Source organism: Electrona antarctica (genome assembly GCF_951216825.1).
Source record: "Electrona antarctica genome assembly, chromosome: 6".
In the NCBI taxonomy this organism is placed as follows: Eukaryota; Metazoa; Chordata; class Actinopteri; order Myctophiformes; family Myctophidae; genus Electrona; species Electrona antarctica.
The window spans coordinates 33,826,403-33,853,170 of NC_136811.1; the positions used below are offsets into that span (position 1 = coordinate 33,826,403).

The 26,768-nt window shown below is 41.8% G+C and overlaps 2 protein-coding genes across 2 annotated transcripts in view; one reads left to right on the forward strand and one right to left on the reverse strand.

Annotated features, from left to right (window-relative positions):
- Window positions 1-712: 712 nt before the first annotated feature.
- LOC306924840 (uncharacterized protein) lies at window positions 713-3,735 on the forward strand. The gene is made up of 2 exons (XM_079503506.1): window positions 713-1,130; window positions 2,186-3,735. Exons 1-2 carry the CDS (start codon window positions 1,048-1,050, stop codon window positions 2,520-2,522), a joined length of 420 nt encoding a protein of 139 aa, XP_079359632.1. The 5' UTR covers window positions 713-1,047; the 3' UTR covers window positions 2,523-3,735.
- A 39-nt stretch (window positions 3,736-3,774) lies between these two features.
- mtmr11 (myotubularin related protein 11) overlaps window positions 3,775-26,768 on the reverse strand; it is a 42,321-nt gene continuing 19,327 nt past the window's right edge. The window contains exons 5-17 of the mRNA XM_079503505.1: window positions 25,503-25,642; window positions 24,649-24,733; window positions 22,385-22,532; window positions 21,202-21,289; window positions 20,455-20,543; window positions 19,308-19,435; window positions 16,514-16,592; window positions 15,705-15,775; window positions 12,993-13,165; window positions 10,909-11,079; window positions 9,476-9,694; window positions 8,485-8,805; window positions 3,775-6,295 (exon numbers count right to left, since the gene is read on the reverse strand). Of these exons, the coding sequence (XP_079359631.1) occupies window positions 5,846-6,295; window positions 8,485-8,805; window positions 9,476-9,694; window positions 10,909-11,079; window positions 12,993-13,165; window positions 15,705-15,775; window positions 16,514-16,592; window positions 19,308-19,435; window positions 20,455-20,543; window positions 21,202-21,289; window positions 22,385-22,532; window positions 24,649-24,733; window positions 25,503-25,642 (2,162 nt within the window). The 3' untranslated portion in view covers window positions 3,775-5,845. The remainder of the gene's footprint in view (window positions 6,296-8,484; window positions 8,806-9,475; window positions 9,695-10,908; window positions 11,080-12,992; window positions 13,166-15,704; window positions 15,776-16,513; window positions 16,593-19,307; window positions 19,436-20,454; window positions 20,544-21,201; window positions 21,290-22,384; window positions 22,533-24,648; window positions 24,734-25,502; window positions 25,643-26,768) is intronic.

Genomic DNA, 26,768 nt, shown 5'->3' on the forward strand with positions numbered 1-26,768 from the left:
TTTGCTGATGGGTTCTGCACATATTGCCCCAGCTAAGCTTGCCCTCACACTGACCTATTGTCACCTATATAATTTATAGCCTAAGATTTAGACTCTCGTATACATGTTAGAGAGGCCTACGGGGTGCCTGTGCAATGTATTAGTCCGTAGTATTTCAATAAATAAGTGTTTTAATCCCGTTTGTGGCCAAACGCCATTTTTTCCTCGTTTACTTCCTGTTTACGTTGAGCGTAATTTTCACCGGATGCCCCCATCACTACCGCCATCTATGGCCATTACGAATTTCCGACAGAATCGGCCACAAACGGGATTAAAACACTTCTTTATAGAAAACTACCGACTGATATATTGCACAGGCACCCCGTAGGCCTCTGTAGACTGTAACATTTGGGGCATCAGGGTAAGAACCTTATATTATGCCTTATATACATGTTTGGAGCTCTAAGGGGGCAGCTGGTGCGACGTTCTCCCTCTCAAGGAAATTAACACTTTATAGACACACTCTCGTAAATGTCAAAATAGACGAGAGTACTAATCAGTAATTCGATATTAATTTCCTTAATGTTAATATCCTTCTGTATAGTGGCCAGTGGGCGATGTAGTTACAAATGAAAACCTATTTTTTATTACACTTTTACATCGATCCAATAGCATGCAGTCAGTCCAGTCGGCGCTGTGTGCGCATCTTCTGATTGATGCAATTACCCAGCTGACCAGCTGAGCCACTTTTTGTATTCAGCCCTCGCTGCCTCTGATGTAGGTGGAGAGCAGATAGCGTCGCGACATAAAAACAATTGCACATTGGCGAGCTTGCCCTGGTTTATTTCTACCCTCATCATGATCCGCTACCGATACCCCCATACACCTGGCATATGAAACCGGAGAACCGAGATCGCTTTGTTTTCGTAACTTCTTGATGCGCCACTTTTCATTGGCAGATTTAAAAGGACTTTGGTTTGGTTTCGTGTAAAAGAGACTCAAAATAATGTGTGGTCGACGCGAGGATAACGTTCCTCGGAATTCAGTCGATGACATATTTGCTGTGCCATGATCGGCAACGGAATGGACCTGTTCTGGAGAATCTTTACCGCTCTTAGCTTCGACTGTTTGAAAAATTTGACGTCTTCGAGGTAAGTTGACTGTTTTTCATCTGCCAAGACTGCCAATACAAACATCCTTCTGGAGAATGGAATTGGTGTCATTTTCAATTAATGAATTTCATTATTCACATTTTCAGAGATGGTTGCCAATGTTTTTTATTTCTTTAAACCAATCCTCATTCTCATTCTTTCATTGTCCAGTTTAATGTACCATGGATGAAAAAACAAATAGCTCCACAGCAGATGTCTACCTGTAGCTGTCTAATAAAAGCCTGGAGTAGCCGCGGTTCACATGATGATGATGTTTCAGAGCTAGGGTAGTCGACTCGGTACCGAGTCTATATACATTTTAATATCACAAAATGTATAATATCACAGCCACTGGATGTGCAGTGGTTGAAGATATCTAGGCTGCCCTGAAAATAGGTTCAAATTAAGGTTTATCAATTAATCAATTTAAGACAATCATAATGGAACAAATAGTGAATAGACCTTCGTGAAATGGCCTGTTTTCTTGGTCACTGTACTGTAGCCAACAATAAGCAACCAACAGAGGAAGCCATGAGACTGGATGCAAACAATTAAGCCATTTAAAAAAAATCCGTAGCCTACTGTTTTATTATCATGAATTGTATTTGGCCATTCACTGATTTATTTAATTATTTGTTAAACTGCTTTTGTGATGGGATAGATGACAGAGCGAGGTCAGCAATATGAATTTCTAGGCTGCTACTGGATTATGTAGGCTATATATTTATTTTTTAATAGTTGTATGTATGGCAGGTAACTAATTAGGCCTATTATTGATGCATATTGATGATGATTTCATGTTGTTTTTGTTTTGTTATCATGTTTTCTTCATAGTCATAATGACTGCATCACTGCAGTAGCCAGTATGTCATATTATTGATATCAGCAAATTTATATGGGGATTTGTGGTTCTAATGATATTTTTTGGAGATCCGCCGATCGGAAAAACGTCCCATTTGGCGCATCACGCGGGACTTATAGAGCCCTATGGTATGTGCCTTAACCGCTAGGCCAGCAGTGCCCCCAGACATTACTATTTGATCTCCATCCTTCAGATCTCCCACCAAGCTGAGCTCCAGTCTGGACAGCAGCTCCTTGACTGGATCTCTGTCCCTGGGACCCGATCTGCCCCACTGCCAGTCCTGCATCTCCTATGAGGCCCGCCTCAAACGCCTTTCCTGTGGCCATCACTACTGCGACTCCTGCATTGACCAGATCGTCAACCTGGCCTTTACAGACATTGAAGGCCTGTCCAACTACCCTTGCCCTGTGTGCAAGTCCATGCAGCAGCTCGGGGGTCTGGGGCTGCCCTCCTCAGGCTGCTTCTATGGGCCCTACACTATCCTGCAACAGCAGTGTATCGGCACAGATCATGGCAGCCAGTGGGGATAAACCTAACGCTTTTACATATGGGAAAGTATGCAGGGTTAAACCAAATGTATGCTTTGTAATGACTTGTGACACAGTTGTGTGAAGTATACATTTGACATTATGCTGCATTCACAGTCACACTAGTAGCGACAAAAGCTATAAAACAACCAAGCGTGGCCACTGGCCAGCTACGTGGCTGCAGAGTCGCCGTTGAAGTGTTGCTCAACCCCACTCTATAAGGGTATAGCACAGGGAAATGGTTCACGGCAAGAATGTGTTTTTCTTCCTTTTATGGAATGGAACAGGAATTGTGAGGGAGAATGGTGAAACAAAAACATGATTGATGTTTCACTGTGTCCTTGGAGTGCTGAAAAACGTTGAAGCCAGCTCAACCTTTCTTTATAGTTGCTGTTGCTTTGTCACTGCTAGTGTGAACTGTGAATGCTGCAGTATTGTTTCAGTTTTCTTCTTGTAATTATTTAGAAAGGATAAGCGTCTTGAGATGCATCATCATCTGATGGTAAATGGAAACATTTGTCAGATCTTAATGCATTTCCACTGCCATAACTATAATGTGGATCAGAAGAAATGGAGTCAGAAATAATGTTTGGAGACTCTTTCTTTTGACCAGTTTACCCTGCACTTGTTATTGGCCAGTTGCAGCTGGCTGAGTGTTTCTAGTGAATGTGCAAGCCATGCAGAGCAATGGCAAGTTACCTTATTTAGTCTGTTGTATAGTGGTTAGGTAATGGAAATGCTAACATCTACTGGTTTTATAATGCCACAAATCACCTCAGTGTATATAGTAAGTGGTGGGAAACACACACACTACCAAAAGTTGTAAATGTTGGTGTTTGTTTATTAAGAAATATATTGATAATTTTTAATTCCAAGTGCTGCACAGCACATTTTCATCAAGAAGCTGCTTTACTTTGACAGTGAGGGTGTCCTACCACTTAGTATACTTGAGAGCTACGTAGTACGCACCTCAAAAGACTGCGCTCAGATGTGAGTTAAAGTGCAGAGTTCCACATTACAGTTTAATCTGGAAAGACAAAGCTTTGTGATTATTAAATATTGTGTAAATCAAGTCACTTGTTACTTTATCTGTTTTCTGTGAAAGAGTAAGACATCTGCACCTTAATTCTTAGTTTTAATGGTTGTGTTTTTAATTTATCATATTGTAAATATTTGTAAATTATTTATTTTGTTTAAATAAAGTTTGTGTACAGCTCTTTTAATGCAGAGATAAAGTAATACACTTGTTTCAAAATAGATTATGAACTAAATATTTTTTTAATCAAGGTTATAACATGCTGATACAAAAAATATGTACATCTGGCAAAGTGAAGTTTGTACCAAAAACAGCAGAACTGCACCTAGAAGGTATGATTGGGCATACATGCTGGAGAATTCTTTAGAATTGTAGAACCACATCTTTATAGTCCCATGCAATTAAATAGTGTCCTTGTTTTTCCATGGAAGGCAAGCAAATGCATTGGCATCATATCCACAAAGCTCGTAAATTGTAACTGCTTTGATACTGAAACAAGGATATTTACAACAATTGTCATTGTGCTATCAAGTGAGGTACTTTTGAAAGTCAACATTAGGCATACATTTCTGTCAAATATGGATCTATTTAAAATAACATACATGTTTGAATACATACTGCAAATTCACTCATAGGTATGATGCCAGTGTATCTGCTTGACATCCACATCATGCAAACAATATTTTGGCTTTTAAGGCCCAGTACCAAATACTTCCCTCTGTGATTTTAAATAGTCAACCAAATCCAAGTCATTGACCTAAATGCTAGCTGCATACTAATCCAGCATCACACAGGAAGCTAGATGCAATTCGAGTAAACACGGGACAAAACCAGCTTTCCCTTAGCTGGTAATAAAACCTCCTTTGGAGACCATGGTTTGGTTTGTTTCAGTCCCACAATAAGAAAATGGAGAGCAATGCACAATATAACAACTTGGTAAAAAGACCTGAAATCACATTCATTCATAGCAATTTAGTATACAAGAGTGTGTGTACTCTGTAATGTATATAAACCGCAATGGACCTATATTTGTCTCAATCATGCACTCTAATATCTAAATAATACTTCACAGGCAGTATCACAGCCTAATATAATACATGGAACTGAATGTAGGCCTCTCACACAGCTCTCCTGCATCTATGCAGGGGGGAGATACAAGTACGGTACCAAAATAGCACATGCCCTAAATTCGAGATTAAATCGCTGTACATGATGCCTGAAGTAAAAAAAAAACAAAAAAAACACTATCTTTTGTTTTGCCCTAGTGTCCACTTAGTGATGTCTATTTTTCCATCCCAACCAACTGAACACTTACACATAGGGACAAAATGGTACAGCGAGGCAGGCTAAAAGCTAAGCTACGTATTTTAAAAAGCGTTTGTTTTTGTTGAAAACAACATGCTCACTGAGATGTCCTTTTTTTTAGTTTGGAAGAACTGACATGGTGGTCAGGTAAAGCTAATGGAACTGCATGATATTAACAACCACCAGTTTTAAGTGCTAACAATCAAACTTAAAACCGAAGAAAAGCTGCTCACACTTATGAAGCCCTCGTGTCACCTACAACAGCATGGAGGATTTCCAGTCCATTGTCATTTTTATTTAGATATTGAAGGAACAATCCAGGACGTATTTTAATGGGTAAATCTATATTATAACCAGTCTCTACGATAGAGACTGTTAATACAATATAACTAGAGCATCTGCAGTGTTTGGGGTTGGTCTCCCCACTCTTCGAATAACATCAACCCTGGTAATGGGTAGGACACCTACTGGTTCATAATGTCTATTAAGTTATTTAAGACGATGCACCGCCATCTTTATTGTAGTTCAGACATTGTTGCAATTACATCTCCGTCGGGAGCGGGAGACTACAGAGATTATTTTTTACGTATTTTCTTTTTACTATTTAACTTTGGACTGGAATACTGCATATCAGGATGTTGTGCAATACACAAATTCAATACACAAATGTAGTACAGTATCATGATCATACTCTTCAATACTTTACAGCTCAGATGATAGGTTGCAGAGTCAAGACCACTTGTCCTGCTTTCAGCACAAATAATTTCATCACTACTGCAGTTCAACACGTTTCTTATCATCCCACAACAAGACAAATGGGATTTGACAGGAGACTCACATCTGGATAAACTCAGTGTCTGCAGGCAGTAAGGTGACATGGTGAGTTTGATATTGTGTGTGGGTCAAACTTTGTCACAGTCCCACAACATGGGGGGCAATTGTCTAGAATGGATCATTTCTATGAGAAATGGATGAAGGTCAAGTCTCAGGAACCTAATGAAGGGCCATTGCTTTTGGTCAGCTTGCTGTTATTGGGCATCGGGTAGTAGCGCTGGTCTTGGCGGGCCTCTGTCACTGAGGCATGGCCAAAGAGAAAGGTGTGCTTGCTGCTGCCACTGCTGTCCTTGTGGCCGGGCCTCGACACTGGGGCAGAGGAAGGCAGAAGGGCCCTAGAGGTCTGGAGGTTAGTGGAGGTAGGAGGGGCCACTGGTCTGGTCACACCCAGGCCTTGAGACCTTGATGCTGGGAAGAGGAAGGTTCCGTTGTTGGTGTTCTGATTGAGGTTGCTATCTGTCCGTCGGGGTTCAGCTCTCTTGCTGGGTGGGTTTGCATCGGTACTGGCGGTGGATGCTAGTTTGTCTTTGAGCTGCTGCACCTCCCAGGCAAGCTGCTCCACGGGGTGGGGGTGGTTAGATGAGATGGGGTGGGAGAATGCCTGGAAACAACACAGAATTGGGTTGATCTCAGGTGGTCCTTCACTCTCTAGATAATCAGTATGGTAGGTCAGTTGAATAGCTGCAAAATGTTAAGACTTGTCCTTGTTTCACTTACAATTAAACTAAAACGTTGCCAATTTCTGGAATATTAATCCTCAAGCTTAGCTGGCCATCAGTTGAGTTCGAGAACCTTTTAGTTTACTGATAGTTTACTTAATTCATTCAAATCTTGAAATATGTCATAATTTGATTTGATTTAATCTGATGTGCTGGAACAGCAGTTTGATATTTATCTTGTAAATACTTGCACATGTTGTATTGCAAATTATCCTAAAATAACTGATTAAGTATTCCCCACAAGATGGTGGTTGCTTTTAAATGTTCAAAAAATATTCATATGGCTCTGTTGCACTTTGTAATGTGCTACTAAAAACCTATTTTGTATAGAAAAACGAATATTCGCATTGAAATCCTGAGTCTGACTCGACTAAATAAATCGGACATTTGAAATGTTTTTCTTTATTGTGACATTTGAAATGTTTTTCTTTATTGTCTAAAATGTCCTAATTTGCAGCCCTCTGCTTTACCTTAAAGGACCACTTCACCACTTTTCAACATCTCTTCATATAATTGGTCCTCACTAATGTTCATGATAAAACACCACCATTTTTTCCTACTCAGTCTGTGTCTCATAGGAGGGCTTTGGGCAGTTCGGACACCCGTCCACCAGTGACATCATCATTAGGCAGATTTTTTTTTAAACAAGATTTGTTTTAAGATATATTTAGATTTTTATTATCGTGAGAATGATGGCTTCAACTTTTGCATTGCAACTTTTCAGGAAAAGAAAGCCTGCTGTTTCTATTAGCTTGGATTCACCATCGATGATGTCACTGGTGGACGGGTTTCTGAACTGCCCACAGCCCTCCTATGAGACACAGACTGAGTAGGAAAAAATGGTGGTATTTTATCATGAACATTAGTTAGGACCAATTATAGGAAGAGAAGTTGAAAAGTGGTGAAGTGGTCCTTTAAGTAGAAAGAAAATGTCAACCTAAACTACCACTAGTCTATTGTAAACATCACCATGGTGATCCTGACAGCCCAACAAAGGCTCCAAAACATGAAAATCAGGAGTTGTCAATCAACAGCTCCAACTGATCAGCACATCAAAAGGTCTGTTATTCTCTCTAGGCTACATCCTGTTATATAAATAGTATACTGTGGACACGTGACGTCACACATTCAATTCCATGCTGGGTTATTGGACTGGCAGCTTTATTTTTATCATTTTTGTTGGGTTGAAGAGTTTAATAACTAAAGGCTTTTTGTTTGTGGTCCAGGTTAAGCCAGAGAAAAAAGTATGTAAATATGAGAAGATGGCGGCCAATCCAAAATTAGATTGGTTTGGTTTTTTCTTTTTAATTGAATTAATTATACTCTACTCAGGCACTTTTAAATGCTCTTAGTTGAAGCAGGATTCTTTGTGGACAAACAGGTCAGGTAACATTTTGGCCATAGGATAAAATGTCGACTGACTGTCAGATTACAACATTGCAGCAGAATCTGGATGGTAGACGTTTGTGTTGTCCTTGGCAGTGGACCTAGCATTTGTCCGCCAATAATTTGGGTCTTATGCTCTAACCTGCCTGGCCTCTCCACGCCAGGCAGGTTCTCTTTCGTAGACTAAAACTATGACAAAAAACTTTCTGTGCCGTCTCTGCACTCGAAATACGAGGAAACGCGAGGCACTGGCACAGAATCCCGATCGGCCATCTTTGAGCCACTCTGGAGCTCCATCGGTGCTGCTAGAAGCACTAATATGCTAACTGCCGGGCATCGAAGATTTTTCATTGAGGTCCAAATATGGCCTAATTCTCCTAGGGAAACAACACCCGCCTGCGGTTAGTGGAAGAGAGGTTCGTCTGTAGCTAGAAAAAAATCAAAAAGTCGTCAATGTCGTCAAGGGCACAAATTGACACTTTGAAAAAAGTCGTTAAAGACGTCATGGGCATGGAAAGAGCCAATATACGACTAAAACTAAATTGGAACTTTATTCAAAAGACCGACTGAACTAAATCAAAATCAGCTGTCAAAATGAACACTGGCGCATACATTATTGCTGATCACCTACACTCATGTGATATTGCCATGATATGTAGCCAATGGACACTTGTTTGCCTCATACCTGAGCATGGAGCGCCCCACGGAGGTAACACTCCTTCCATACACCAACACAGGGACCCAGGAGGAGGGGCAACAGAGGCTCATATGGGTCGAGGGGTCCCTGGGGACCCATGGTGGAGGAGGCGAGGCCCTGGGGCCCCTCAGTCAGGGCCCAGGCCTTCAGGAGCCTCTCCAGGCCAGGCAGGTTCTCTGATGACGGGGCCCTCCGGTGACTTTTTTTGTACACGCCGGAGCTGCCGCTGCGCCAGGGAAGCAGGTTGGCAGGACAGGAGAAGGAGCCTCGAGAGAGGAGGAACACAGAGCCTGGAGAAGTATCACTCAACTGAAGGTAGAGGAATAGGAGGAAGAAATGGAATGGTGAATTAATGTAGCGTTACTTACAACTGGCAACAAAATAATTCTGTGTTAAATTAACTCTGAGTGTAAAAATGTAGTGGTAAAGTGAAATTCATAAATTAATTAAATTCATTGAATTCACTGGATCATGTGCTGCACTGTGAACTATATGCAAAATTCATAACCACCACAAGGGGGAGCAATGGTCTATTGAAATTAAGAGCAATTGGTATATTACCTATTCATTCATTGTCTCTGCTTTTCAGCTGGACAATTTAATTGATCACACAATGTTTTAATGGCACTGGTTCTCAAATTGCACTATACCCCCTGGGGTATACGTTTGAGGGGATTCCACGGGTCCCTAGCTAAATGACTGCAACTCAGAGTGTACAAATTGGTTCCATTTTGTACACTCAGTGTTAAATGAACACATGATTTTATAGTGTAGATTGGGGTTACCAGAGATATGTATCAAATGGCCATGGCCTCATTCATATCAAACTAAAAAGGTTGAGAATAAGTGGGCTATTGCCCTTGCTTGAAACAATACATCTTCTTAACTCAACGACAGTGAAGACGAATATTCTGCTTTTCTTGTAACACTACAACAACTGGCTGGCTCTAGGATTGAGGGAGTGGATGACATTATTTACCCTATGTGTGTCTGGGTTGGTGTTGAGGTTGCCGTTGAGCAGGGGTTGGAGTGGGGGTGTCGGAGCGATGGGTTGGGTGAAATGGGCCCGTCTCTCTCTACTGTACTGCAGGGCCCAGTCCCACACCGAGGGCAGAGGGGCGTCCGAGGGGTCCGGAGACGCGCCTTGAGGCAGCACATCCCTCCAGCCGTTGACTGGAGTGTAGGTCTGAGACTGGTGCTGTGGAACAAGTGACGAAGTCGGACATCATTACAGAATCTTGTACAATGTTGTTAGGTGCTTGCACATATGCACACATGGCATCAACGCATGGTGTTCTGTGCTGGCACGCTATACACTCTCTCTAATCATACTTTATCATTTGTTTATCTGTCGGTTCACTAATGTTGTTGTCTTTCTTCTGTTGTAGTGCCTATTTATGCTGCTATGATCTATGCTGCTGGTCTAGAGACTCACCTGTCAATCACTTGGCTGCTCTGCCCTGTCCCAGCTGTACTTCATGAGTGATTAGTAGCAGGCTATAAAGAGGAGCTGTGGAGAGCAGCTCATTGTCTCCCCAACACCCAACTTGAATAGTTGTGTTTCCCTTGTGGTCTGTTGCGCTTTATTTCAGTTACTGGGCTGGTTGTAAGTATTTGTTTGGTTAGTTTAGGTCTTTCTTTTGTTTTGGTAGTTTATGGGGAGTCTGGGGACTCTGACATGCTCATAGTGCATAGCTCCCCCACTTATTAGTTTGCCAGCCCATATCTTTGTTTGGTAGGATGCCTAGTTAGGTCTTGAATTTATCATTTATTGTTTTTGGCATTTATTACTTTAACCCTTTATTTATTCAGTGTTTCCTTTTGTGTTACATTCCTGACTTGTTTGGGGTTCAGTGCCTGCTATTTAATGCCTGATTTCAAATTTAAATACATTGTTAAGTGTTTTGGTAAACATTTAACCTGACTGTCCTTATGTTATTGGTCTTGGTGCCAATTTAAAGGTTAGTAACAAATGTTGAAATGGAGACAGATGTGTGCATAAGAGCAGCTAACATCAAAGTAATCCCAGGATTCTAGTGTGATGTCCTATTTGAGACATGTGTCAAAAGACCCATTTGTCCCCTATTTAGTTGTACCACGCAAAGCATGACTTGAGTGATCATCAAGTGGAAGTGAAGTCAGAAACTTTATCAGACACATTTCTCATGGTTCCATTTCTACCACTGTAGTCTTCGCAAACACTCATCCAAACACCCAGAGTTGAAAATGTATCGGCCAGATAAAAAACATCAGACATGAACATGCATGCTGCTGGTGGCCAACAATGTCAATTGGTGATGTGGTGGGTGCGTGCCTGTGTGTGTCAAAGTTTGGGCAGGGCAACCTGCTGCATCTGCACCTTCCAATAAACACAAGCATGTGACAGTCAGACATAATGAAGTGGTCTCATACTTGCGTGCGTTTGCACCTCTCGCGTTGGCAGTTGGCCAGGAAGCTGCTGAAGAGAGGCAGGTGGACGCTGTCGTGCAGAGCCAGCAGGAAGTCACCCGTCAGCTGGAAGCGGGAGGGGTACTGGGCCAACAGCTGCCACACACAGTCCAGGAAGAGCAGGAACACTGGAGCCTGGAGGAGATGAGGAGAGATGAGATGAGAGGAGAGGTGAGAGGAGGAGAGAAGAGTACACAGTAACAAAAATAAATCGGTTGTGTATAAGCTTCTAGCCTACCTACATCAACCATTCATACATAATCTTGTTCAACCTTTAGTGAGATGAAATAGCCCAAAATATTTTCCAGGCTATTTGGTTTATTCTTTAATGTTACACCACATATTGTGGTATAACTATTTATCGAGTGCTTCATATTGAAGTAGCTTACTTTCTGTTATTTTTGGCAAGCAGCACGTTTGGCCAGAAAAATAGGATCTTGTCAGCCAGGTTAGCCCAATTTAGCCGGCCAAGAAAGTGCCAAGCGGAAACCCTGATCGGTCTTATGGTAGTGGATACCGCTGCAACAATGGGTACCCTGACAATGGGTACAACTACTACAACACTGGGTACCCTGACAATGGGTACAACTACTACAACACTGGGTACCCTGACAATGGGTACAACTACTATAATGGCATTGCAAATGAGTGTGGCATTAATTTCCCATTCCCCCATCGCTCTGAACTTTGGTGCTTGTTTATAAATAACCCATTCATTGTTTACTGTGGTAACGGGTACCGCACTGGGTACTCTAACAACGGGTACATTGAGTATTATTATTTTTTTTTATCAAAGTTTCTTTCATACAAATGAGTATTTTACCCCTCTCACCCCCCCCCCCCCCCTCCCCCGCTCCGAAAGAGCCACAACCCTGGTATCTCGTACTCGTATACAAGTACCACAGTCGGTTATTATATAACCAGATGGGGCATGCATGCATCAACGTAGGATACAGCAATAAGCTTGCCATTATTACATGGGATTAAAGCTATCCCAAAAGGCAGCCATCATGGCTGCAATTCTGGATTGAAGCCATGCCTTATGCTGAACATTAAATGTTCCACACCAAATTTTGGAGACATTAGCAGATCTATAATTTCACAACGCATTTGTGAGGTTGTAGATCAGATATGTCCGGTGAAGAGATTCTGTGTAGAGGGCGCAAAAGGAGTGTAGCCAGAGCCCTGGGGCACTCCAGTCATTTTAGTATGTGTGGTTTAAGTGGTTCATCTGATGCTGCGGGGCCTCCCTGCTGAAAGCTGATGACCTCTGCTCTGTCATGTCTGATGCTTCATCCCTACTCGGATAACCTACTGCTGACAAAATCGGCCAATTAAACTGTGGATAGGTTCACATACACACTTGCATGCAAACGCACACAATGCACGCCTGTATCGAGTCAACAGACACACAACATGTAGACAAACAATAACATGCGAGTGCAAACAAGTGATTTTGACAGCAACACTGTTACAGTCACTGTCAGTCTTTTGAATAAAATGTTCATTTCGTTTTAGTCATATTTTAGTCATCTGAAATGTAAAATGTAGTAAATGCACAGTTGAACTTGTCAACTTTTTATTTTGTCAGGCCTTGGTGTAATTATTTACACCAAGTGTAAATAATTTTACACTTGGTGACATGTTGAAAATAGCCGACCTACAAGCTCACAACGTGCACAGCATGTTGAGCACAACAACAGAGTGCAACAAAGCATAAAAGATCCCCACTAGTCCTTCCCTATAACATTTTGGTCTAGTTTTTATTTGTTGACAGAATTGTCAACATATTTAGTCATAGTTTTAGTCATCATATTATTTAGTTTTCGTCAGTGATAAAGGGTAGTCGACGAACAACTTTTGTCATAGTTTTAGTGGACAAAATCATCACTGCAAAGTATGGATAATTAGGATCACATCCTTACATTGAATCCATCAATGTAATAACTGTGTCCACACACGCATGCACACACGTACTGTACGTACGCACGCATGCACAGTTGCACAGTTGCACACTAAATGCACACACACAATATGTACACACACACCTCCTCCTTGTCATTGTCACGGTGGTGGTTGAGGCGACTGTAGAAGCGGTGTCCGCCCATCACCCACTCCTTCTGCACCAGGCCCTGGAAGCCCACCTGCGTCCGGCTATGGGGGTCACACATCACCTGGACCAGGCATGACACCACACAGCTCATATCCCGGTCTTCTGATTCTGAAACAGCAGGAGAGCACAAACTATTTATGTTTCTTGTGCCTCTTTTTCCATTTCTTATATATACAAACCTTTGTTTTCCATGTGTATGAATGTATGTATGTACGAGTAAGTAGACAAAACGGCATAGACAATGTTTATCTGTTCTTGCTGACACATCAATTCAGTGCCAATCTCTCAAGAACAAACAGATTCCAGTGCTGGAAAAGAGGGCGCTGCTTTTCCTGTTTTTTGCCAATGGGTTCCCAGATTGATTCAGTGCTGAGTGACTGACTATGTTTATTTCCCTGGCACAGAAACAGGAATGAAGAACAACAAAAAAGGTTTCAGCTATCGGCCAAATTGTTATTTTGGACATCGATATTAGCCCAGAATGTCCATATTGGCGCATACATATGACTCCTTTATGATTATTTTATCACAACTAAGTACATAAGTATGCATCTCGTTTGTGACCGATTGAATTGTAGTGTTTGTCTAAATCTCTGCTGGGAAAAAGAATCGCAAAATAAATACATGAATAATAACTATAAAGCATTTTATTGCACATTGCCTTACATAGTGATTTTTGCTTAAGACATTAAAGGCAAATAAACATTTCTTATATCTGGATTCATTGGACAACTGCCCCTTTGTTAAAGATTATTCTTCAATTTCTGTAATTTTGTAAAGGTGGATACGTACTAGTGTGTTGTGTTTTTGTATGACAAAACATGTTCGACGACTACCGTTTTTCACTGACGAAACCTAAATGGAAACTAAATGAAAACAAGAGCTAGGATAACTAAAACTAAGACTAAATATATTGACAATGTCGTCAACAAATAAAAACTAGACTAAAATGTTAGGGAGGGAGTGGACAACTGATTGCATACTTAAAATAGCCGATCTACAAGCTCGACGCGTTGTGAGCTTGTATATCGGCAATTTTCACCAAGTGTAAAATCAGTCATCACGACGGCATCAAGGCCCGCCAAAATACATTTTAGTCGACTAAAATCTTATGATATTTAGTCGACTAAAACTAGACTAACATGTTTTAGTGTTCCAGGTGACTCAAATGTGACAAACTAAATTTGCGGTCAAAATCAACACTGGTGTGTCGCTAACTGACAAATCTGTGAAAATTGCAGCCCTTGCACTCTCCATTCATTGGCATAACACAGAGGCAAGAGGGAGTACGTGTCCTATTTCTGTGATGATCACATTGCAATGCTAGGCACAGAGCACTTTCTTTACAGATGTACAAGGCACAGTTAAAGGTTGCTTCTAACCTGGATCACTAGATAGCTTTCACAAAGTGATGCGTTCAGTTTGTGCTGGATATTCAAACCAAACGATGAGGTTCTGAATGTTCTAGTTGTTTCTGTCTTATAGTTTATACCCCACCCCCCAACTCAAAGCCAAGCATCTGGGGAGCAGACCTCTGGCTTTTTCTTCAACAACAGAATGACGAGACAGAGAGAGAGAGAATGCGAGAAGGAGAAAGACGGACAAGAGAGATTGAGAGGGGAGAGACAGAATGTGAGAAAGACAGACAAGAGAGACTGCCACTACACTGCAAGCCTGAGAAAGAGGAAGGGAATATGACAGGGATAGACAAAGAGAGACAGGCATACACCACAAAAGCAGAGGGAGTGAGAGTGAGAGAGAGAAGGACAAAGGGTTTTGGGGCCTGTCTAGAAGTGCCAGTGAGTCATTACTGCAGTGGCTTATTTACTAGTGATCAGGCCAGTGGTGGGCAGTTCTGCGGCTTGGACTGGGGTCTTACGACTGAGACTGATATATGAGCCTCTCAGACAAACAGCCATTCTCAGACCCTGCCAACTACAGATGCAGCTGCAGAAGAGAAAATCAAAGGCCAGTAGCTAGCAGTAAACATTGGCTGAAAACAGCAAGCTCATCCCCATGTTTATGAGTATTAGTGAACAACAGCCTACTGTTTATGTACTGAGTGATAGTAGTACATGTTCACATTGTACAAAAGTACATTAAAATGAGAACAGTAGATTACAGTAGAATAAGACTGCAAGTAACCATTAACAAAGAGTGACTCAAACAGCAAAACGTAAAACATTGAGACTATCACTAATCAATTATCCAGTTATACGTACAGCATAGGCCTAGCAATACCCAACTTGGCAACTTGAATACCAGAGCAGACAGCAATACAGTATTCCTTGTTTGCCTGAGAAATCACAAAGGCCCCTCTGAACGTCGACCACTTTAAAAAGACTAGACAGCATTTGGCGACTTTCACTTTGGACTGTGAACTTTGCTTGAAGCGCCTCAAGTCACAACAATTAAAGCTGGCTCGTCTGTGCGCGACAACCACAACAATACAGACAGCTGTAACAGTGTCCTTGACGCTGTGCTCTGGGTCAATTAAGTGACTTCATGTAAGGCCCATTGGAGTGTGCTTGTCCCCAATAGCAGCTCGTTCAGGGAGAGCATAAACATGCTCTTAATGACAGTGAGGTGCTGTGAATAATGAATGGCTTGAATAACAAGAGCTGTGGCGGAGGGTCACGTGACTCACCTTGCAGCACCGTGGTCAGGTGACCACCGCGGAGCAGGCACGCTACCTCGGCTGCTTTCCTCAGGCAGCACCTGGAGACAGAGGCATGCAGGTGAACAGCAGTACTAGCACATTGTTCTGGGCTGAGATTAGAATGCACTTTAACTGTAATACATAGACTAGTATTATTTGTCAGATCACTTGGAAAGACGTTTAAAGACGATGTTGAGATGACACTGAAAAGATTTCACTTTCACCGTTATGAATGCATACATGACAGATACTACATGTATCAAAGAGACAAAGAAGACCATTATATGTTTCTACGTAGCCAGAAAGTAACACTGCACTGCGCATTTGACTTTTAGTAGACACTAGAAGCAATGCGTTAAAGCACAGATTAGCATAAATCAACAGCATCAGAATCAGTATGTTCACATACAAGGACTTTGACTTATCCAAGCCTAAAGCCTGATTTATAATTTGTCATAATTATAAAATTATGATGGCCTCACACAACAGCAGATCTACAAGCTCAAAACACATTGCAATATAGATCTGCTATTGGCACGGGTCACCATCGTGTGACGGAGTATTAATTATGCATAATGATATGAAAATGTGACATATCACCATGGTACAAATAAAGGCATCATAATCATGGATAGTGGCTCTGGCCAGACAATACGTTTTTAACGATGGTCAAATCAAAGGTCAAATCTGTAAATATGGTCAAAAGAGACATTTGAAATCTTTGTGATCAATGTAAAGCCTTGGGTATCCAATCCATTATGGATGATGGATTAGATTTGTCTAAACAGGTCTGTTACCTGGTGTAATCTAGCCAATGGGTGCTCTCCAGGGTTGATAGCCATTTGTCGTCGGGCACAGACACAGACGAAGAGATATCTGCAAGCCAAAACAACAGGACAAAAGGTTTGTATTCCAAACTACAAATCAGTGGAACATTTGGCTACATAACAGAATTTCACCCAGAGTATTTGTCTTGGAAGGGTGGAAAGACTCTTGAACTAGACTCTTGATGATAATGAAATTATTGATATTCAATTAAGAGATGCAGCCACTGGCAGAGGAACTGTGTCCTTATTGTATAGAATATATATTATTACACAAAACCTTTTTCTTTTAATGGCAGTGCAAAAGTGGGTGTACCTCTCACAGCAGTGGGAAGCTATGGGAGTCATTCAAACTATCTTTCAAACTTTGTGTCTGGGTGAGACGCCCGCTGGCCTAGCGGTCCAGGCGCATACCACATATATGCGCAAATTGCGCATTCTTGACAGTGTGTCGCGGGTTCGAGTCCCGATCCCGACGACCTTTGCTGTGTGTCATTCCCTGTCTCTCTACTTGTTTCCTGTCTTTTCTTTCTTTTTCTTTTTTTTTTTTTTTGTGGCTTACGCCTTTTATTGGTTTTTGAAGGGACAGACAGTAGGCTGACAGGAAACTGGAGAGAGATGGGGGAAGACATGCAGTAAAGGCCGTGTCGGGCTCGGGAGTCGAACCCGCGGCACACTGCGACTGGATTACCAGTCGGGTGCCCAGACGGTTACGCCACCGCCTGGGCGTTTCCTGTCTTTTCAATAGCTAAAGCATAACATAATGCTCAAAACACCAAAAGGGGTTCCCGCCCAGAATGGGTTAAAGGCTCGTTTACAGTCGTGAATTTTAAAATAATTTCACGAGAAGGGAGGGCAGTGTTGAGTCTAGCTCCACCTCTGGGGCTTAGCTACTGATACAATTCCAATACAATCTGTTTTCATTTCCTATCCATTTGTTATGATGACTCAAAGCTTATTTCCCGAAGGTTCACCAATGATGTGAAAGGGTGTTTTCATATGCTAACTCAGTGAGACACAAAAGTCAAAACAACGTGAGCAATAACTGAAGAATTGATGTGCCGTGAAAATGGGACACTGAGCGTACACTTTCTTCCCACCAGTATGTGTGTGCGTGTGACTGTGTGTGCGTGTGGCATGCGTGCATGTGTGTGTGTGTGTGAGAGAGAGATAATGGTTAGTTAGTGACCCTGATCATTACTCTGCCCATGTGAAACAACTGTGCTTGTGTGTATGCATAATGCACACGCATACGTGCGCGACGGTTGTTTGGTGTGAAATGCAGGCATGCATCTCACACTTCCAGGGCCAGCAGTCGGTTATTTGACCATGGGCTTTGTCTACCCTGCTTTTATTCAGCCGTGGAATGTGCTGTGTGCGCAACACAAACAGCAACACACACACAGCTTCTTCTGACTTGTCCGGACATGGTAGGAGAGTCTCCAAAATAATAATTATGTGCTTAGAAATAAACAACTGAATGTGAAGTAATACAAACAAAGCGTCCATCAAAGACGGTATGTCCCGAGTAAATGAATGGGTTGACGATGAATCCAAAGCCTATTACAATCAAACCATCAGCAATCTACAGTACTCAGTCATACTGCATTCTGTAGTACCCAGGTATGACTGTATACAGTACATCTGGTATATAATTATGAATGTGAAGTAGGGCAAGGCTGCATGCATGCACATCCTACACAGAAAAACTCCTGAGATCAAAATTGACCTGTAATCGAGTATAAAGGTAAGGAAAACAACCACTAGTGTGTATTATAAGCAAAGCATTGATTTATGATCTTGTTGGCTTTCATCCAGGTCCGTGATTTGAGGAGGTTTGATGTTGTGAGGTCCTGTCATCTGGTTCTGATCTAAGAGCACATTTCTCCTCTTCACTGTGTCCCAGTAGCTTCATAATGTGAACAGATTAGCACCACTTTATATCAGCAATAATGTCCTACCTTCCTGCTGGAACCTCAGGGCAAGAGGTTGTATGCAAGATGAGGCTAAATTGTTTTGCCAACTAATCATAATGACTGATTAATGACGTGTGTTAATTAGATCAAGTACATGCATTGGCACAACGCCTTGTTCCTTCCAAGATCTGCATAGATGTTAACAGTGGGCTGAATAAAGTTTCCTGCATCACAGACCAAAAACATCTATAGAAGGGAAATACACTGTATTATTTCAAGCGGAATTTCACTCTGGGTCTCTCTTGAATTTGCAGTAAAATTGCTTAGCTACAGATTAAAATAAGCTCACTGCCAGCTCTCTACATAATGCTCATCTCTGATGTATTGCCCTATCCTATGCTAAATAAGCTCACTGCCAGCTCTCTACATAAAGCTCAGCTCTGATGTATTCTATCCTGCAGCGCATGCTCCTGCTTTACATAGTACTAACACTGAAAAGGGCAGGCGCCTGATCAAAACACAATATAAACACGCAAATCAGGCGGTGTCTCTGTAGTTTGGTTTGAGTGAGAGTACTGATACAGTATGCATTAAACTAAATTTGCTGCAAGCACTGCTGCTATTTCTACAGACAACTCTTTGGACATACTCTTTGCTATTTAAGTTATGCCTCGATCTGGTAAATTATTATAATGTTTCTTGGCAGGTGAATTTCCAACATGAAGTGCTCAGTCAACACACATTTTGGTAGTTTCTTTTTACATCAGTATTTTATAAATGTGAACCATATACACCATGTCAAGTAAAAGGGTTTGTGACTTCTTTGAATGTGCATAAGCATCTTATCGTACCTCCCAGACAAAGTGCACGCAGACGGCTGTGTGCCAGCTGTATGTCAGTGGGTGAAGGCATCTCCTCTCCCAGATCAACCACCACACAAAGAGAAGACTGGACACCGAACAGGATCAACTCAAGGTTCCTATTACACACACATCAACCAGAAAAAGATGGTGAACAGTGCACCATGAGTGTGAATTGAATCTTTTTCATGTCTACCTTCCAGCATGCTTTCCCCTTTTTCATTTGTTTTAACTGTTAAGTCGTTCTTTCTTTTTCTCCCCAATTTAGTCATTGCCAATTGCCCCCATGTTTGTATACAGTAGTCCAACCCCTACTGTTGGTCTGGGGTGCGTGTAGACAACTACGTGTCTCTTCCGATACACATGGAGTCACCAGACGCTGCTTTTGACCTGACAGGCATAGTTTTACTGAGGTTAGGGTTAAGGTTAGGTATAGTTTTTACTGAGGTTAGGTTTAGGCATAGTTGAAAAAACGAGAACTGTCAATCACAGCGACTACTGGCCAATCACAGCGGGGCTTTCCTAGAACTGCCGTGGGATTCATAATCACGCGATGCGTGCAGAGGAACACACTTCCTTCCCAGGTCCATTCCCAGCTGAACAGGTACTCCGACCAACCTGTAGGATTTGGTCAATTGTGTTCGTTGGAGTGCCTGGCCAAGCCCAAGGTAATGAAAGGCACCACTAAAGAATCGAAACTCTCCATGGTGTTGGGCAGATCCTTTATCACTTTCTTTTTTTAAATAACTGCCACACGCTATCACACTGCTTGTATCGTAGACATCTATTTGAATGCATGAGAGCTTGCTTCTTAGCCTTAGGCTTTCTGCTATTAAAGTGCAACATCAAACACATATTTTCACAACCTCCCTGGAATGAGGGGTGGTGAGACTGAGGCTGTCCCCTTGTGATAGTTATAGCCCACAGCTAAAGATGCAGAGTGGGTGGATGTGGACATGAGGAGACTGTGGTACTGAGGTTAAGTTGTACACACACACACACACACACACACACACACACACACACACACACACACACACACACACACACACACACACACACACACACACACACACACACACACACACACACACACACACACACACACACACACACACACACACACACACACACACACCTGGTGTCATCCTTCTCATGGTAAATGTTGTTCTGGAAGCTTGCCATTCGTAGCAAATCACTGCCCCTAGGGTGGCGCCAACACCAGCGCTAAAACACACAAAATATCCATGTCTCAGCCTGCACCATTGCAACAGCACCCTTTTTTAATAGCAGGATCCTACAGCTTAGAATCCACAAAATAGTAGTTTACTGTGTTCAGTGTGTTATTTATGACATTTCAACGAAAATGAGCAGGTTGCATGTAACCTCTCTGAAATGCTCAGGCAGCTCAGAGGCTACAAAGTGTATAGTAAATACACTGAAAGAGGAACACTACTCATTTTAAGAATTCCTACACATCTTTCTTTATCATTTAGGGCTGCCAAATCACTATGTTTTAACATGAACAGATCTTTTCCAAAGCCAGAGAGTTAAGACACAAACATGTGATGTCACAGATCTACTGTTATGTCCCAAGATGTCCCCAGTTGTACTTTAATCCAGACTGCACCCCCAAAATGTCCCAGGGGTGCTCTCACAGTTACCTTTACCATCTTTCTCCATTAAACCTCTGTTGAACCTAATGCAACCTGATCACATTACAAGTCTTAGATCTCTGGTTTCTGCCTATGGGACATGATCTGTGTTCACAATAATGACTGTAATGTTGAGACCATATGAATGATATTGCAACTTTTAAACGGCAGGGTGCTGCCCTTCCATCAAGTGTACTCAAAATGTCTCTCTATATGCATAGTGTGCTTACCGGGATACGTCCTTCATTGAAGTGGGCAAAAGTCTTCTTCAGCTCCGTGTCTAGAACCTTCTGTGGAACTACATTGAACCTGGGAAGACTGACAGGAGACAAACACATGATGCTCAGGGTTTAAGCAATTCCTGCTTTATTAGATAGCACACTGGCGTGTGACAGAATGAATGGGGAAAATAACAAGCTATGTGCAAAGGCGTTCTCTCAGGATGCATTAGGAGGTTTTATGTCAGATTTCCACATTTCCTCCTCACAACAGGAGGAAGGAGGTTAAAACCATAGATAGATAGATAAGAAAGGCTAGATGACTCACCCGCGCTCTGGCCAATGGAGAGCGACATTGCTACGTGGCGGCCATCTTACCGAGGGGCAGCATAACATTGTATCTATGGGGCATGTACTTTTAAATAACCATAACTTGCTCGATTTTCAAACTGTTTGGTTTTTTTATAAACGCCAGAGACGTCTGCATACGTATATGCTTTTATACGACGTTCATATAAAAAAATAAGCAGATAAGCGTCCTGAATCATAGCCACGTTGACGTTTGTAATAAACCAACCCGTTTGTAAATCCGTCAAGATTTGAGGGAGTTATGACTATTTTTGTTTGAGCTGCCTTTGAACATACTGTACTGTAGCCCCTCAGTAAGATGGCTGCCGGTGAACTACGTCAGAGACTCCGCTTTGAGCCATCTAGCCTTTATATATGTCTATGGTTAAAACTACCAATGCTGGGGTTGTCACTGGGAACATTTTGAACTGATAATGTATATATTCAACACATGCTAAAAATGTTCACCAAAAAGACATGTTTACGGTTTCACTGTTAATGTCTATAAAGGGTCTAATCCAGTGGTTCCCAACCTTTTCTGAATCAGGGCCCACTTGAACATGTTGAAAGCATTCGCAATCCACCCATGTGGGTCATGCGGCGCATGCAATATTTATTTTAAATGATAAATCAATTGATTGAAGTCCTTATTTATTGGTCATTATGAAAAACAAATTTTTCTAGATTTGAAAGAAAAAAATCCCATGTCATTCTTTTTTTACATTAATTATTTTTCATATTGATGAAAAAATTATTCATAATAATTCTTGCAAAACCGCTCACGGGACACAGGTTGTGAATCGCTGGTATAATCATCCACATTTAGAGGGGTCTCTGTGGAATGTACCTGGTGGACATCTCAAAGCGATCGTTGACCGAGCTGACCCTCCAGCCAGTGGCCCGGCAGCGCTCCAGCTCCTGTTCCCAGTCTGCAGAGGACTCAAACCAGTTCATGTGGGCGTCACGATGACGGTTGCTTAGGAACTGCTTCATCTCTGGAGGAGGAGAGAGTTGGACATGGATATTCAGAAGAGATGTACAGTACGAGAGTAGTTCTGTTAAGATACGAGAGAAGAGCTGGAGAAAATGATTGCTATAGTGATTAGTGAATATGTTGTAGTGCACAAGAAGGTAAGGGGACTAAACAATGAATTATACTGTAGCTACTTCCGTCACAATCTGGGAACCCATCTGCAAAACAAAGGGAATACAGCACCCTCTTTTGACGCGAGTCAACACTCTTTGATGAGTCACTTATGATGTGAACTAGTACACACACACACACACACACACACACACACACACACACACACACACACACACACACACACACACACACACACACACACACACACACACACACACACACACACACACACACACACACACACACACACACACACACATTTCAGATTCAAGTTTGAGAACTACTGATTTAATTAGAAGCCGTATGTAGAATCAGCCTCAGGTCTTAATTAGCCTCCGTCCCAGCCTTACTCATCTGTGAAGAGAAAAGCCTGGTCACAATATAAGGCAGAGATTGCATAGCCGGAAGTGTTAGTCTGGAACATCCGTCAGATTTATTTCCCCTGGATACGATATTTGTCGACCAATCACGACACTTGTTTCATTCACAGAGAATGTAAACAGATTTGTAAAGCGTCAACGTCATTTCCTTGAGCGGTACTTCCGCCAAAATCCCGCAATTTCCGCCAAATTCAAGCAATGCACTCTAACAGCGTAGGTCTTGCCCAGCGTGGGTCTTAATGGGTTAAAGAGTGATCTTGACAAAGTGGTTGAAGATCAAAATGTTACACTCAAACGGTCACCCAGGTGGTTGAATCGAGTAACCTGTACTGACCACACACACACTGGGCCAAACTTGACCCTTGGGCAGAGTTGAGCTGGGGGTCATCTGGTGACACGTTTCAGAGAGGCCTTTACATTATTCATTTGACAGCCAGCAGCCATCTATAACCTGGCCAGCTTAGTGTAGCCTTAACATAGCATAATTTATTGTACATCCGTCCAGGCTCATGTTTCTCTGCATCCACAGTGGCAACGACAACGGTTAATACTAAAATCCAGTAAGTCTCATATCTAAGTTTACTTTGTTTTATTCCATTTTGCAGTATAAGCGGTTCAATCAAAACAGTACCAGTCTCATATTTAACACTAATGGTAAATGCTTCTTTGTCGATTTATACTACATTTCATTGCAAAATGAGATATTCACCTCTTTAAACAAGTCACCTACTCCCATACAATAATCTTTCAAATCAACACTAATTATTTTACTCTTTGCTTGTCTGTGGTTGACAAAATGTTAACAAAACTGAGATGTTAATATACTGAGACATACTGAACGATGAATTTAGATCTATTTTTCTCTCGTATAAACGACTTATTCAATTGTTGTCAAGATAAATGAATGCAGTCTGGGTTTATACCCATGCAAAAATAAATAGACTTCCTCACATCTGGCAGTGGTTTCAGCCTCGGGAGGTTTCTTTGTTCTTTCATCATGACAGAACATTTCTCATTTTGTCAGCCACAGAGGATCTGGGCTATACCATACCATCATGGTCTACCATACAAACCAAAATACTTCCCATTTAATATCCTCAATCTGCATTAAGGTTTTTAAATATGCTGATACTAAGAAGAATTGAGAGAGAACCCCAGACAAAAATAGACAAAGTGATAGGGTGAAGAAATTATGAATATCTCACAAAGCAAGCATGCACTTTCACTAAAAGTACAAACCTTAAACAAAAGGTTGACTTGGTGACACCTTTCATAAAGAACAGATTCATTGTGCTTTACAGTACAGAGAAATACAATATAAATCAATATACAAAAGATAAAAAAATAAAAGAAACCTTGACAGATGTTTGCACAGTATTTGAGTAAATGTGATAACCATGTTACAATAGACTATACAGAGTACAGACACTGTGCTATTAACATTAGGCTATGCTTTATGTGGATGTGATTGTAGGTTTCTTCATGATCACCCAATACATTTTGCCCATGAATATAAATTCACTATGAACCCAAGGGTGAATATAAATGAGAATATGGGGGAGGTGCATACATTCAGCTACTTACCCACACTCCCAAGGGCAGCATTCTGGAAGGAAAGGACAGTCCCTGATTTGAGAGGCTGATACGTCTTCGCAATGGTGTAGGTTATCTAAAGTAGGACGACACATAGAATCAATATGACAAATGTCACTGATGCCCAGCTCTGAGGCTCATTAGCATCAGATTAACAACCCACAGCACCTTTCAAGGCGGAGGACTTTTTGCCACAAGATGGTTGTTGATTGCAAATGGAGCATGTGATCTACACCTAAACCTTGAACTGAACTGTTCTGTATGTGTACATACACAAATAGATACACAGTATACTGTATTTGATTTGTAAAGCAGTAACCACAGGTTAGTACAATTCCGAGGATAAGACTGTGGTCCTCATAAATATATGCAAATTACGAGTTTGATTCCAAATGGAAATATCCACCGGTTGAGGTTGACAAAATACACAATAGCAAAACCAACAATAAAATATTACCGAAGCTTTAAGCTATTCAGTATCTGTGGCATTTTAGTGGATGAAGGCATTTGTGTGGTTTGTTTTTGAGGGGCGCTAGCCCCTCCTATGCCAAGCTTTGTCTGTTTGTGTGAATTGTCCTATATTCAGCTATTCGTGTAGATCTTCGTCTTACACAATTCCCATTGACAATGAATGGAGAATTTACGTGTGTCTGAGCAAGTTACATATTCGTATAATATTCGTTGTCTCAATTGACACGCACGCACGCACGCACGCACGCACGCACGCACGCACACGCACACGCACACGCACACGCACACGCACACGCACACGCACACACACACACACACACACACACACACACACACACACACACACACACACACACACACACACACACACACACCTCCACAGCCTGTGTGTCGGGGGTGAGGCGGTCGAAGAGGAAGCAGATGACTCGGAGGTCTCTGCAATAAAGCACCAGCTCCTCCGGGGTGAACTTCAGTGAGGAGTTAGGAGTCACCAACTTGGTTCGCGATGGCCCCACTGAACACAGACCAGAACAGAGTTATATGGCCCCACTGAACACAGACCAGAACACAGTTATATGGCCCCACTGAACACAGACCAGAACACAGTTATATGGCCCCACTGAACACAGACCAGAACAGTTATATGGCCCCACTGAACACAGACCAGAACACAGTTATATGGCCCCACTGAACACAGACCAGAACAGTTATATGGCCCCACTGAACACAGTTATATGGCCCCACTGAACACAGACCAGAACAGTTATATGGCCCCACTGAACACAGACCAGAACACAGTTATATGGCCCCACTGAACACAGACCAGAACACAGTTATATGGCCCCACTGAACACAGTTATATGGCCCCACTGAACACAGACCAGAACAGTTATATGGCCCCACTGAACACAGTTATATGGCCCCACTGAACACAGTTATATGGCCCCACTGAACACAGACCAGAACAGTTATATGGCCCCACTGAACACAGACCAGAACACAGTTATATGGCCCCACTGAACACAGACCAGAACACAGTTATATGGCCCCACTGAACACAGACCAGAACACAGTTATAGGGTACAGTTATACAGTTAGTTGGCTAATCTTTCTCAGCTTTTTGTTTATTTTTTAATCCTAGGTAGCCTATTCTCCATCTTAATGGATCCCCATTAATTTAGCAATGTATATACAGTATGATCAATTTACTGGCATACATTGACAACACTTCTGGATTATATCTTCCCACTGTTAAGGTATTCGCTGATATGGATACTAACACACTACTACTATACTAATACTATTTTAAGATTATAAAATCATAGAAAGAGTGTAGTACCGTACACTTACAAACAAATGTATTAACGCATACAAATCAAGATTATAAAATCAAACGATTTTCTTTGCTCACAAGCATATCTAACAAAAACATTTTTGTTTTTGTTTTTTTCCACACACAATCATCAATATTGATGAATGTGGTGGCCAATGTAACCCAAATGACTGAGTTAGTTTTGCGTCCCCTCGTACATAAAAAATCACACCCGTGTGAACTGAGTGGTGTAAGGTTTTATATAGCATGATCAGCTGTGGTCTGACGTAATGTCTGACGTAATGAAATAAGGTAAGGTATTATGTAG